Source organism: Melanotaenia boesemani, chromosome 3 (genome assembly GCF_017639745.1).
Source record: "Melanotaenia boesemani isolate fMelBoe1 chromosome 3, fMelBoe1.pri, whole genome shotgun sequence".
In the NCBI taxonomy this organism is placed as follows: domain Eukaryota; kingdom Metazoa; phylum Chordata; class Actinopteri; order Atheriniformes; family Melanotaeniidae; genus Melanotaenia; species Melanotaenia boesemani.
The window spans coordinates 19,572,044-19,585,502 of record NC_055684.1 but is presented as its reverse complement, the minus strand read 5'-3'; the positions used below and the strand labels follow the sequence as shown (position 1 = coordinate 19,585,502).

At 39.4% G+C, this 13,459-nt stretch overlaps 1 protein-coding gene across 4 annotated transcripts in view; it reads left to right on the top strand.

The window, feature by feature from the left end:
- The window catches only part of anks1ab (ankyrin repeat and sterile alpha motif domain containing 1Ab), a 43,146-nt gene extending 29,754 nt beyond the window's left edge, over positions 1-13,392 (top strand). The window contains exons 6-15 of one of the 4 annotated variants that reach the window (XR_006009690.1): positions 237-344; positions 1,035-1,205; positions 2,626-2,763; positions 2,867-2,938; positions 3,202-3,285; positions 3,419-3,556; positions 4,483-4,659; positions 6,834-6,932; positions 7,806-8,386; positions 9,431-13,392. Coding sequence is in view for 2 of the 4 variants with exons in the window: in XM_041979534.1 (XP_041835468.1) it covers positions 237-344; positions 1,035-1,205; positions 2,626-2,763; positions 2,867-2,938; positions 3,202-3,285; positions 3,419-3,556; positions 4,483-4,659; positions 6,834-6,932; positions 7,806-7,903; positions 9,431-9,464 (1,119 nt within the window). In the remaining 2 variants the exon portion in view is untranslated. The remainder of the gene's footprint in view (positions 1-236; positions 345-1,034; positions 1,206-2,625; positions 2,764-2,866; positions 2,939-3,201; positions 3,286-3,418; positions 3,557-4,482; positions 4,660-6,833; positions 6,933-7,805; positions 8,387-9,430) is intronic. The other 3 variants (XM_041979534.1, XR_006009691.1, XM_041979535.1) reach the window with 3 other exon arrangements.
- The last annotated feature ends 67 nt before the right edge of the window (positions 13,393-13,459 follow it).

Below are 13,459 nucleotides of genomic sequence, written 5' to 3'. Positions count from 1 at the left end.
GGACACTGTGTTGTACTTTATGCTTACGGCAAAACAGATTGGGGTTGAATTATTGACGAGAGTCATTTCTGTTTGCCCATGGATGCCTGCCAGCAAAGGGTACATGCCACCAGCACTGTCAGTGTATTTTGGATGTATCACTATTAGCTTTGTGTGGATAAATTCTCATGTGTGAGATCTTTATGTGACGGTTCAGTGGAAGTTCTCATATTGTAACCTGATGTTTTCTCTTCTAGGTTATTAAGATTGGTCCTCTGGGCCACAGAAAGAGGATTATTGCATCTCTAGCAGAGAGACCCTATGAAGAGGCTCCTTCTAAGTCCCGTCGCCTTTCTCCAATTATGGTAAGACTCAGGATGGTTAGAAATGATAACCTTGACATTCAGTATTAGGCCTTTATTACTGCTATTTGTATAAATTCACATAAAACAGGAAACCTCTGGGATAATGTTTTATCTTCAGTACTCCACACAACTAAGACTGCAGCAGTGTCAGTGTTACTTTTGATCAGAGATGTGCAGAAACATGCTGTCAACACCAATTTGGTTGGTACCTTAGATATGATTAATGTCCACAATTAGAAGGGTAGCTCTGATGATAGCCTCAACGTAACCTAGATTTATTGATATTAATGTCTTTTTTATGTAAAATACTTTGCATTGGTTTATATGCTTTGGTATATGTCAGTAGCAAGAGAGAAGTTAAACTACAAGGCATGGCAATTTGTATTTCTATGCCAACATTGTGAGAAAACGAATCCTTCTCTTTCTGACGCTGATGTCTAAATTTGGACTGATATTCTTCAATATCATTATGTTTAGAACAGTTGAATGCTCAGAGCCGATTTCCCAGGCAGATTAAACTTGGCTAGAAAGAATTGAGATTCTCTGTGAAAGAAGCTCTTTTTTTTAAGGATTAAGCTTGGATGTAGACCAGGGAAAGCAGCCCCTGTAGTTGATGCAGTCAAGCCATTAATCTGCTGTGTATTCTTTTGTTTTTTCTTTTGTGTGTGTGTGTGTGTGTGTGTTGGGCAGTTTCATGACCTCCTGTCCCAGACCACATCTCCCCTCAGTCAGATGGACCCCTACACCAGCCGCTCCATGGACACACTCCTCCCTCTGCCTGACTCGGACCGAAGGCGGAGAGGAATTGACCAGGACTGCAGCATATCTTTGCGGTCTTATAATGAGAGGCCACGCTCTGTAGTGAGTTCCAGTTTCTTTCACTTAAATCATTGTCCAGGAAACCATATACTTTTACCTAATTTGATTGAACTAATAGTAAAACCTTGATGCTGCACATTTGTTGTCTTTCAGAGACAGTGTTACAGCTACTGATGTAATTAGTGTGCACAGGCAATGAACTACAGTTAAATGTTCCCATGACTGGTGGAAATGTTGGATTTTGATAATGTTCTTTTTAAAAATGAGTGCTTTGATTAATCAGATAACTGATTTGTTGCTTTGGTATCTTTTCGTGCACAGCTTTTCTGTAAAATTAGTTCTGCATAATATATGGAAAAGTTATATTTTGATTCCGACCATCATGTTGTGGTTGAAGAGCTCTCTCAGTCTATCGCACATACATTTAAGATGCTCAGGTTCAGCTGGCTGAGCTCAGCCAACCATCCCAGCTGGTTGATTTGGTTTCAGTTTACCAGAACAATATGTCTAAAAGAAAAGGTCAAGCAAGTTAAGATTCAGTGCCATAAAATATGTCAAAGCTTTGCAAAGCTTTAGCCAAAACCTTTCAAAATAACATGGCAAAAACATAAGTGGCCAGTTTTATTGTGACTTGTTCTTTTTTTATATGCATAGAATCATTCATTTGGATGAGTACATTACGAAATGTCAAAACATGGCAGCATTGAATTATTGCCCTGCCCCCCAGCATTTTCTGATCTTTATTGACTGTCACAAAGTCAGTTCAAGCCTCTCTGGGTTTCTTGGGTTCTTATGTGATAGAATAAACCAAGAATAACTCTGTGATAAAATTTTTAGCATTTAATGAAGGTCAAAATATAACACAAACCGTTAAGCTGGTATGCCTGTTTTCTGACTCACTAAGGCCAAAAATGAGCATCTATGAATGAGGAAGAAGTTACACTGCTCAGAGTTTGTGACATGTTAATCAATTTTCCCTAAAACCTTAGTCTGTTATTATCATAAGTAAGTTTTACTCTGACAAGTGATAAATGAGAGAACTGAGCACATCTTACACTGGCCTAAAGGCCCAACATGAATAAATATTTATGAGCCCGCCAGCATTTCGAAAACAACTTCCCCTAAAAAGCTGACAATACAGAATTCAGCCGGTTTCACACTATTATAAAACAGTTTGCACTCTTTTACCTCACCGGCTCAACCAAGACACACAAATTAGTATCTGTAATAACAAAAACTACAAGTCTGCACATTTTTTCTTCTCAAAGTAGAACACAAAATCTTGAGTCACTCTTCTTTAACATTACAAGGTGAGATGTTGAAGTGTGAAAACTTCTCACCTACGACACAAAGGACTGACAGATCTGCTGCCAGAGCGAAAGTAATTTGTTCAAAGCCACAAAGTTGGTTCAAGCTCTCCTTTTTGATACATTCACCAACCTGTGATTTTGCATGTGTGCAGGACAGACACAGCGAACGACACAAAGAGTCCCGTTTAAACCTCCGGCCACCGAACCACTCTGCCACGTACGCCACAGTGTCCGCCTGGCATCACCAGCCTGAGAAGCTCATCCTGGACTCGTGTGGGTACGAGGCAACAGTAAGTCACCGTTATCATCTTTAGCTTAGAGGCAGAAGTATAGTCTTGATAAACAAAATAAATGTATGTAGTGATAAGACTGCTTTTTGATTATTTCTCCTAGTACCTAGGATCAATGATAATCAGGGATCTAAGAGGGATCGAGTCCACACAAGATGCCTGTGCTAAGATTAGAGTAAGTACTTGTTGAAAACCTTATTTTTTTAAAGTTGCCAAGTTTAAAGTTATTTTCCTATTCTGTACTGATTTTATTTATGACCCCAAAAGAACAAATGAAAGTTGTTTAAATGAAATAGCAGCCAATAAATCCTAGAAAATAAATAACAAGAATGAAAGAAAATGGATACATAGAACCTCAGAACATCATTAGTCGTAGTAAAACTGATGATAAGTAAATAATTGTGTGTTTTTTAATGTGACATGATGTGTCTATTCCAGAAATCAAAGGACTCAAAAAAGGGTCCAGTTGTCATACTTTCCATTACCTATAAAGGGGTCAAGTTCATTGATGCAGCCACAAAGGTACTGTATGAGTATGTGTGTGTGAGTGTGTGTCCATGCTTATTGATCTGTCCAACCCAAACACTGCAGTTGACTTTTTCACTGTCCATTAGTTGTTCATTTCCACTCAGCCTTCGTCTCCTGTGCCCGTTAGACTATAGTTGCAGAGCATGAGATCAGGAACATCTCATGTGCTGCTCAAGACCCAGATGACCTCTGCACATTTGCATACATCACCAAGGATCTGAAGAGCGGCCACCACTTCTGTCATGTCTTCAGCACTGTGGAAGTGGTAAGTAAGAAAAATCAGAACAAACAAACTCAGAAAGTAATTTGTAAAAAAATTAGTGTTCCTAGTGGGATGTCGGGTAGCCTGCTGTTAAACCTGCATGCAGTCATCCTGTGGGCATTCTTCTCTTGATTGGCTCACCAAATACCTTGATTTTAGACTCACTTCCACTATGTGTGGCATTGCCTTCTTTGTGTCTCAACACCTGTAAAAAGGTCAACAACAATCTTTTATCTTCGGCAGATTGGTCTCTCTGGAGCCGTCTTAATGGCAAGATTTTTTTCAAAGGGATTTCTGTGTAATAAGACTTGTATTACTTTATTATGAGACTACATTTTTATAGACCTCTGATAGAGCAATCCGCATATGAGAGCTCTTTACCATCAGTATAAACTGGCATAAGTATCAAATAGATTAGGGAATATGTGCTGAGAGCACAGCTGCAGGTCTTTAGAAAGCCATCTTTGTTCATTCTGTTACTTAGAAAAGCTGTGAAGACTTGCTTTACTTTATGTGTTGTCTCTTGACTTGAATTTATAACCAAAATCAGCATCATGTGGATCTGAATGGAAATCCAGTGGACATTTTACGTCATCATTAACCTCAAATACATTAAAATATGTGATAAACTTTGAGTATTTTTGATACAAAGCAGTTATCCTAAATATGCAGCAGTTTTTCTGTGTGCATTAAAAAGTTTGTTTGAAGTATTTGCAAAATGTTTAGAAAATGGCATCCACATTAGTAGGCCAACCTGTGAAAGCCCTTTTTTAATGAGTAAAAATCAACTATGAAAGAAAAAGGGCTACTGAGAATGAGCTTTATACCAGTTTGGTTGTTTTATATTTATTTCAAAGATGTGTTTTGTATTGCTTTACATTCAGCATCTATTGATATGAACAAAAATATGTTTTTCATAACAAACACAGACACAGACCTACGAGATCATCTTAACACTGGGACAGGCATTTGAGGTGGCTTATCAGATGGCAGTTCAGTCCAGAGCGAGACAGTATGTGCCCCCGTCATCTCTGGGCTCAGAGTACATCGAAACCAAAACCAGCCGTCCAGTGTCTCAGTCATGGAGCAGCATGCGAAGATCAGCGGTGAGTAGCTTGAAAAAAAAAAAGAAAAACTGGTCAACATGTGTCTTTTATTGTGAGTGTTGATTTTGCTCTATGGTTATAAAAAAGGGAAGCTAGAAACACACAGTAGTGCAGTCATTGTTTAGAAAAGCTACACAGACCTCATGACTGACTTTTCTTCTGATGTTTAACACCCTCATAGACTACAAAGGAAGATCTGCCGTGTGCAGTAGAAAGTAAAGTCATTATTTTGATGCTAGTTTTATCTCACACACCCAACAGACCTAAAAGTCACTCCGATCCAAGGAGATTTTTCTATTTGTGAAGAGTGACGAATGAAAGGTTTATTTGTTGCTCACAGGCAGGTGATGGATTTCTTCCGGGACTTTTCTCAGAGCTCACCCCTCTGCTTGGACCCATGCTGCTTCCTCCCCGTTGATTGAGTGTGTTGCATAAATGTTTGCGTAGTGACGCAGTGATGTATTGACCTCTCAGACAGCATATAAAAAGAATTCAGTGATCACTGTCATCTGAGAGAGCCGCACAACCAGGAGCATGCATGCTGCTGGACCACAAGCTTATGCAGAGACACAAATCATTTTGTTTTACTGACTGTCTGTACGGATAATTTATGGAATAATCACAGAGCTGCATAATGACTCTTGGCTTGGTGTTTAAGATGTAGATGACAGGGGGGACTGATTTCTGTCATCTGCAGTTTACATGAATGCTGTCGTTGCTTTTAAGTTCAGTTGGTTAAAACAGAAACTAAGATGGTCATAGTGTTTTTTAAATATATATATATATATATATATATAATTTATTTATTTTCCTATGCCTTCTCCCCAAGGAACTATTTAATGTCTACTAAGCCCTATCTTATGCAGTTACAGTTGTCATACCCGTCAAGTTTTCTGTTCTCACATGGCAGATATGTTATAATAATCAAGTCTCCCTTTTACAGCCAGCAGAGGTCCATTTTGTCAACTGACTTAAGCAGATTTTATCAACTGTAGTTATAAAATTAATTAAGCAAACATTATCCCCCTAGGTATTTTGAAAACACACTCTCCAGTTTGTTTAATGCATGATGCTGTATCATTATAAAACTATAAAGGGGCTTTAAGTACGCCTTTGCTTTATACAAGGTATTGTGAGAAAAGCCTGAGCCTAAAGCTGAAGTCAGTCTCCTCACCAGCAGATTATCCATGTAGCAGCCATAGAAGTGAAGAAAGCCTATTTAACCTGAGTGTTTTAAGTATGATATGGAAAAATCTGACATCGTACCCTTACTCTTTGCTTTAAAGTAAGTAGAAAAGCCTTTATGGTGATGACTAACTATTGTGTTTTCCAAAGATATACTCTCAAGTAAATTTGGCAGGAGTGTAAATGTGGATGACCTAAAAGAAAAAAAAAGGCTACAGGGATGCAAAACAGCTAAACTGTCACACAAAATTAGCTTAATGAAATCCAAGCTACCATAAAAAGATTTTTTTTTTCTAAAGATAAAACAACCATGAAGAACTTGTAGAAATATTTCAGACAGACGGTATAAGCAGAGATGACAACAAGCACAATAGCAAAGTGACTACAAAGAGATACAAAAATGGCTAAATGAGCCACAAAATGACCAAAATGGGTCAAAAAGCAACTGGGCTCAATTAAACATACAGCTGGGGTCATAAACACAACCAGATTATTTTTGCATCGTTTGTAGTTGTTTCGTGCCTCTGGTTGTCCTCAGTAGTGAAGGATTTTTCACACGTCTCTGCTCATTGTTTCATAATTTGTCCATGTAAGCCAGGCATGCAAAGAATTTCTGCTGATGATGTAACAAACAAACCCAGTGTTTAATTAATTACACTTTGCTCCACCACCCAAATCTCCATCCTTACTACAGCCATGTGCTCACCACTCCAGCATGTGTAGAAATCCAAAGCTCCACAGACCTGCTGCACAAAGCTGCAGCCAAGCTGTGAAGGACTGCCGCTGTTCAGAGACAAAGTCTAGAGAACAATCATTGACAAGAAACAAAAAATAAATAACTAGTTACTTTATTAACCTTAAAAACAGGTGATAAACTGCTACTGGATTTCTTCACTGTCCATACAGTGCAATAAAATGCTCTGTCCCTTCTCTGCTCTCTTCTTTTTTAACATGTCTGTTCTTGTCTTCTTGGTCCTCCTGCTTCCCAGGGTGCCCCTCTGCTCGAATGCCGCTGCTGTCACTGTCACACGTGTACTACCCACCGTCCTTCCTTCCTCCCGTTGCACTCTGTTAGCCCTGGAATCCAGGTCCTTCTTTTTCCTTTCCTCTATTCAACCCTCAACCATCATACATCTGCTGACACCTTCCTTATTTCTATTTAATTTTGGGGGGCGGGGGACGCTACGGTGCACTGTTGTATCTTCTTCTTTTTTTTTTTTTGGTTCTTAATAATTCACCCATAAGCCTTCTCCTCATCCCTTTACTTTCCCATCTCTCATATTCACTATACATTTTAGACTTTAAAATGGAATTAGCTGGTGTTCTGTGGTTTTACACATCCAGGGAAGAGAGGGTCACTCGATGTGATTTACCGTCTCAATAAAATTGGTTGGTTAAATTGTGCCAGTGAGGGTTTAATCCATTGCGGCAATGACATGATAGCTGAAGTTGTCTCTGTTGGATGGTTTGTAACTGCTTCTCAGTTTTCTGCGTGTGCTGTCTCAGTGTTATCCATTAGCAGGGAATTTTCAAATGACATATACTTATGTTGGAATTTGTTTGAAGCTATGTAATATTCACAGGTAGCTTCATAAGTGAGTTAATCAGCATAATCTATGCAAGAAAGTGAGTCTTGACTGTCCATGTTATGCCAATAGCCAGCGGTGTAGAGCACATGTTGGTTTGGAACTATTAACCAGTGTATGTTTTAACTCCCAGAGGGTGGTATCTTTGGTTTACTGTTGCTGCTGCTTACAGAGGCTGGGAGTATTTTCTGTCAGACATCATCCATTTTGTGGATTGAGCCCTCAGTGTCTGTGATTATAAAACGATCACAGGACTGTACCTCTAATCCACATGCACGTGTGTGAGCTGAGGACTTGTCAGTGTGGCGCAATGGCCTCCACTGCCGCACGTCTTACACCCTCCTCTCGTCCCTCCTCCCTCCCTCCCTCTGGCAGATCGACCCCCTGGAGATGGATGCAGACATGCAGTCCCTGGGCAGCACCACCTGGCTCTGTGACCAGCGGGACTACAGCAGGCGTCCCGTCAGCACCAAGTACGAGACCACCATATTCTGAGACTGGATTCCGACAGCTGCCCTTACTGCCCCCCCTTGTACTTTCCTCTCCCCTCACAACCGGTTCTCCTGTAACCTCTTTCTCTCACTGACACACACACACATACACACACACACACTCACACACACATACATGTGAGCCCCGTGCCTTCTCACTGTGATGGTATAGCATCCCTCAGGGCTGCCTACTCCTTCACCCTCCTTTGCCCTGCCCAGCGACCCACACCAACCTCCTGCCTGCCATGACAAACACTCCTGTGGCTCTCCTGAGCCTCCCCAACTCCCCTGGCAGCCTTCCTTGCCTGTTGCTGCTGCAGCCAATGGCGGAGCCCTGGAACAGATGATCCTGGACTGATCTCATTTTACCGTGGCCCTGCTCTCTCAACCAAACTGCCTCTTCCTCCTCATCCTCCTCTTCCTGACAACTTGCATCTGCCTCCAAATCCCAGATAACTCCCAGAGGTTGCATCTTTATTATTCTTCCTCTTACAAGCCATTTTTTTTATTTTAAATTCTTATCTACAGGCAAAGCATGCATGTTCATTTTTATTTTGCTCTTTATCCAGACCAACACTGGCCTGACCTTACAGCAAGTTCAAGTGTTTACAGAAATGTTAGAAATATGCACTTTTGTGTAATGCTTCAGGGGTCAGTGTGCTTAACTGTTAAATGAAAAGTTTCACATTTTGGAAAATATGCTCATTTGCATTCTTGCAAAGAGTTAGATGAGAATTTTGATGACCGTTCTTACGTTTTTGTATAAAAGTTATCACAAAAATCTGAGTACCAGATCCAAGATCCCACCACTCAGAAATGTGGAGGGTTGAATTGTTAAACGCTGGCTACAGAAACGGATGCTACTACTGGTAAATGCACCATTTGTCTTTTCTTTTTTTTTTTGTTTTTTTCTCTATAAACCTCATCATGCGACACCAAGGCTACACGTTTTCTGTGTCTGCATGTGGAAACCAATTTGCATGATCCTTTAAATACTACCTTTTTGGTCAGCTGTGCCGAAGCTTTCCATGCACAGGCATTTAATCGGTCTAAGGAATGTTGCAGAGGCGTGAATAATCCTGCTTCTCTTGTAACATCTCCCTTTTAAACAAAAAAAAAAAAGCATCCACGTTGTTTTTCTGCTACTTATCTTCTTGGTCTAGTATTTTTATTTTTCTGAGTAGAGATTAATCCAAGTGTATTTTCTAATCAACTGTGGAAACCTTTAAGTTAACCAGCTGGTGCTAATAAATTGACATAGCCTACAGAAATGTGAGCTGGTTATCAGTCTTTTCATATAATTATTTAATGAAGACGACAACGCCTATTCCTCAAAATGTTGATCTTTTCCTTTAAAGTTTATCATTTAGATTTAGAAACTGTAAACTAAAACTGTGATTTGTGTTGTATATTTTCTTTTAGTTATCATCTGATTTAAAATTCATTGATTATTTTGGTTGCTTGGCTTCAAGACAGTTATAATTTTTTTTTTTCTTTCTCCATCTGTAGCCTGTCCTGTCTTACCAGACATCTACCACTGTGAGGCACTATGAGGAGGCTGCTTTGCTAGCATGGGATGCAAGATGGACAATTATTCAATGAAAGACAAAACAGCAACATGCAGCAAACAACATGTGTATTTTTTTCTACTCATTTGTACAGAACTCATAGTAAGACTACGATGAAGCAGTCAAAAAAAAAAAAAAAATCTATCACTGATGTCTGAGCTCAAAGCAGACCAAGAACTGAAACCTCGTACATGTATACACTGGAGGACGAACTTCCTACACTTTTACTGTGGACAACAGCCTTACGTCATTGCGGTTACCTATAATCAACTATAATCCCACCTTCCTTCCTCTGCCCTTCTGAACACCACCACCCACCAACTGCATGCCCCCAACCCGTTTCTGAAAGACTAAAAAGAAAAACACCAACAAAAAAATAAGAGAGCACTTCTGATTTTCTGGTGTACTGACTAGACTGTGACTGGCTGGAGGGCTGTTGGTTGAATAATGGTACAGGTTTGTCAGGATGAGTCTTTGCTCTGGCCTTGTACTGCCCAGTGCCTGTCAGCATTAACGGTAGCGCTGAGAGCCTGCAAATCACAAAATATTCTGCTTATCTATGAAAAAACAAACAGCACTGTGTTAAAGAGAGCACCATCCCTTTTAAAATCTTGTTTTCTAACAGTGCGAGGGGATATTGGTGCATTTTGTGATACTTTTTGATAGACTGGGGCTAACTGAAACACTCATGAAGAATCCCTTCATTAATTATTAAAACCAGGGTGACAAAACAAACCAAGAGTACACCCCCCCACCCCACCCCCACCACCTACCCCCTACCCCCCAAAAAAAGAAAAAAAGTGAGCTTTATTGAGTGTTCTGACATCGGTTGTTCATTTCACTTATTTTTGTATCCCACACATGAACATTAATGTGTATTAACAACCCCCCCAGCACAATTTGGTGCACATTTTCCTACATAGCATCTTATTATCATGATTACATGGGTAGGTATTTATTTCACACCAATTTAGAATTAGGTACAGTACATGCAAAGTGTGTCACTTGAAAATGAACAGCAGTGAAAAGATCTAATTCCACTGCACTGAAAGAGCCAAATCTAAATGTTGTTCTGGTGCCGTGTTAATGCGGATGGATTTGTTATGCTGCGAACATGACACGCTTTTCTTTTTTTTTTTTTTTTTTTTTTTTGGAAAAGAAAAAAAAATTCCTCTTGCACTGTGATTCAAAAAATGCTTGTTGTGGAGTCGACACATATCTGGGTTCTCCCCATGTGCACTACCTTCCTACCACTGTGCGTGCTGTATGCTTTGTTTCTGTCTTGATGGAAGTTACATCACTGGCCACTGTCCTTGTCCCTGTGCTGCTGGAGAAGTGAGGGACGAACTCCTCTCCAAAGACAAGTGTGTCTGGAGTCTGACTGTTTAGCTGTTACTGCTCTGTGTGCAGTATGGTGGCTGTGTCATTGCCACTTTATTCTGACTCTATTATATGTTAGCTTCCACTGATGATGCATGTTGGCAGTGTTTTTGTGTTTTTGTCCCCTCTGATGCACTTGGTCTGAGCAGTCTTTGTATGTACTGTAGCAGCGTCTCGTCTTCTATCACTCATCTGCCATTTGCTCTTTATGTTCCCTCTTTCCGTTTACACGCTTAACACAGCGATTCATCTTCATCCCTCCATTTTGTCATTGTCCTCACTCCCAACATTTTCACGTATGTTCCTCCATTTTGTGTGTCGCCAGGACAACCTGCTCCAGTATGAATGCAATATATGAAAGCATTACACTTTAATGAGCAGCAGCTATTTAAAGCAAGTTTTTGGTGGCATGATATGGCTGTGCATGTACCTGTCTTTTTAACATTGGTGTTTTCCTTGTGTAGCTCACACCAGCGTTCAAGTTTCCGGATACCAAGCTGTGAGTTGAAGGGGAGCAGTCCATTCAAGTGTGTTTGCTTGTGTTGGGTTAGTGGGCCTAGCAGTGGAAAAAATGGGGGAAATAAAACAAACAAACAAAAAAAAAAAAGCATTGAGAGATAAACTTGAGAGGTAAGGCCCAAGCAACGTGCAGGGTCAACCGGCGTTTCTCTGACACTTCCTGTTCCTGCACTGCCCTGATGATGAATCCCAACTCACAAACTAACGGTAACCTGTGGTCCCACATTGACGGATAAATAGGACCTCTGTATCACCCCTGCCCTGGAAAAGGTCAGTCTGACAGACCAAATCTATTTCCTGGTCTTCATGTGACTTTTTTGATTTTGTCATGTAGGTACTGTCATGTTTAGAGCACTGTAGCCCGTTAATGAGCATTTCTATTGATTCAGGTCTACTAAAGATAGTAACAGCTGGATTTATTAAAGGGTAACAAGATGTAGAGAAAAAAAGAAACTGTACCAGCATACAATGCTTTGCCCATGTATATGGACAGAGTATGGTTTGGAAATGTAATAATGTTTTAAATCTCAAAGCAATATTATACTGATGAAATTAAATAATACAAAGAGTAAAACAAAAGAAAGAAATCCCTCTCAATTCTGTTGTCAGCATTGATTTTCTTTACATGGCTGAGTTTTAGAAAGGAGACACATTAAACCAGCTGTCTGAAATCAAAGGTGACACACAACAACATGGTAATTATGTACAATTGTACTTTCTGTGTTTCCCTGCTGAAGAGATAAGTGGGTGGTGCAACTTCTAATCTAAACAAACGATTAGCCCAGTTTGTGCCTCTCGTGTATTTTATTACTTGCAAGTCGCAGAACTGAGCATCTGAGTGCCTGCTGATCCTTAAAAAAAAACATCAGTAACGCTGTCGATCTTGTTTGCATTTCTAGAAAACCCCCAAAACAAATGGCAACTAAAACGAATTTAAATATTAAATGATGAAAACAATAAATAAAAAAGAATATTTATTTAGTCTGGTTTCCAAACAACAGCCCTTCTAAAAGAAAGATGTAGCGAGAAAAGAATGATCCTTGCCTAATTTATACATGACTCTATGTGACTCTAAGAATAAAATATTCATGCTTACATTCTGTTGTGCCAATCAGAAAGTGTAAAAAGATGTATTTTGACTACCTAAATCGGTAAAGTCAAGGTGTAACTAAGTAAACAGGTTAAAAATCTCGACCCTGCAGCAGAATAAAATGTTTCTTTGAAGATTCTGGAAATCTTTTTTAAGACATCAAAAGGGGCTTCTAGAAGACACGAAGGGATTTTTATTACTTCCTGAACTTTTATTTTGCAGCTACATATAATTTCTTATTGGTCCTGCTCAGACTGTGTCAAAGTCACTCGAAGGTAAAGGAGCATTGCCAGTGTTTTTGCATGTTTTAGCCCTTTGTAAAAATATCATGCCTCAAACTAACACGTCTTTAAATGATAGTACTGTTCTAGAAGTTTTCATTTGGGCCTCAGATTAGCACTAGTGAGTATTTTATTTAAACATGATACAAAAATATTCCAACTTGCTTGAGAAGCGTGAAGCCCGATGCCTTTTTGTTAGGATCACAATAAATTCTCACTGTAAATTGCAGTTTTAGTTTGCAATATTGTAATTACCTCACAATGATTGTTATAAACAAAAGTAAACATTATCACATCACATTTTTTTTTAATTAATACTTTAAAAAGTAATTTGAATGTGTTGGTCAAATTTGTCGCCATCAGGCACATTAGAAGACACTGGCAGGGGTCTTTATCACTGCCTGTAAACCTGTATTTACAAACCAAACTTGAAAAGAGTTGGGACAGTATGTAAAATGTGCCAGTCCAGCACCCAGACTCCTCAACCACAACGCCATGCTGTTGCAATGTGATGCTGTGGTGCAATCTGAAAGGCCTTCACAGAAAAAAAAAAAAGTTATGATGGGAACAAATTTGGCTCTAGAACCTGTAAGAGATTTCCTATCCTAGCAGAGCTTCCTGGTTAAGTAAAGATAAAATAAAAAGAATAAACCTGTATATAAAAAAACAGTTATGTTTGAATCTAGTAGAAAATAAATCA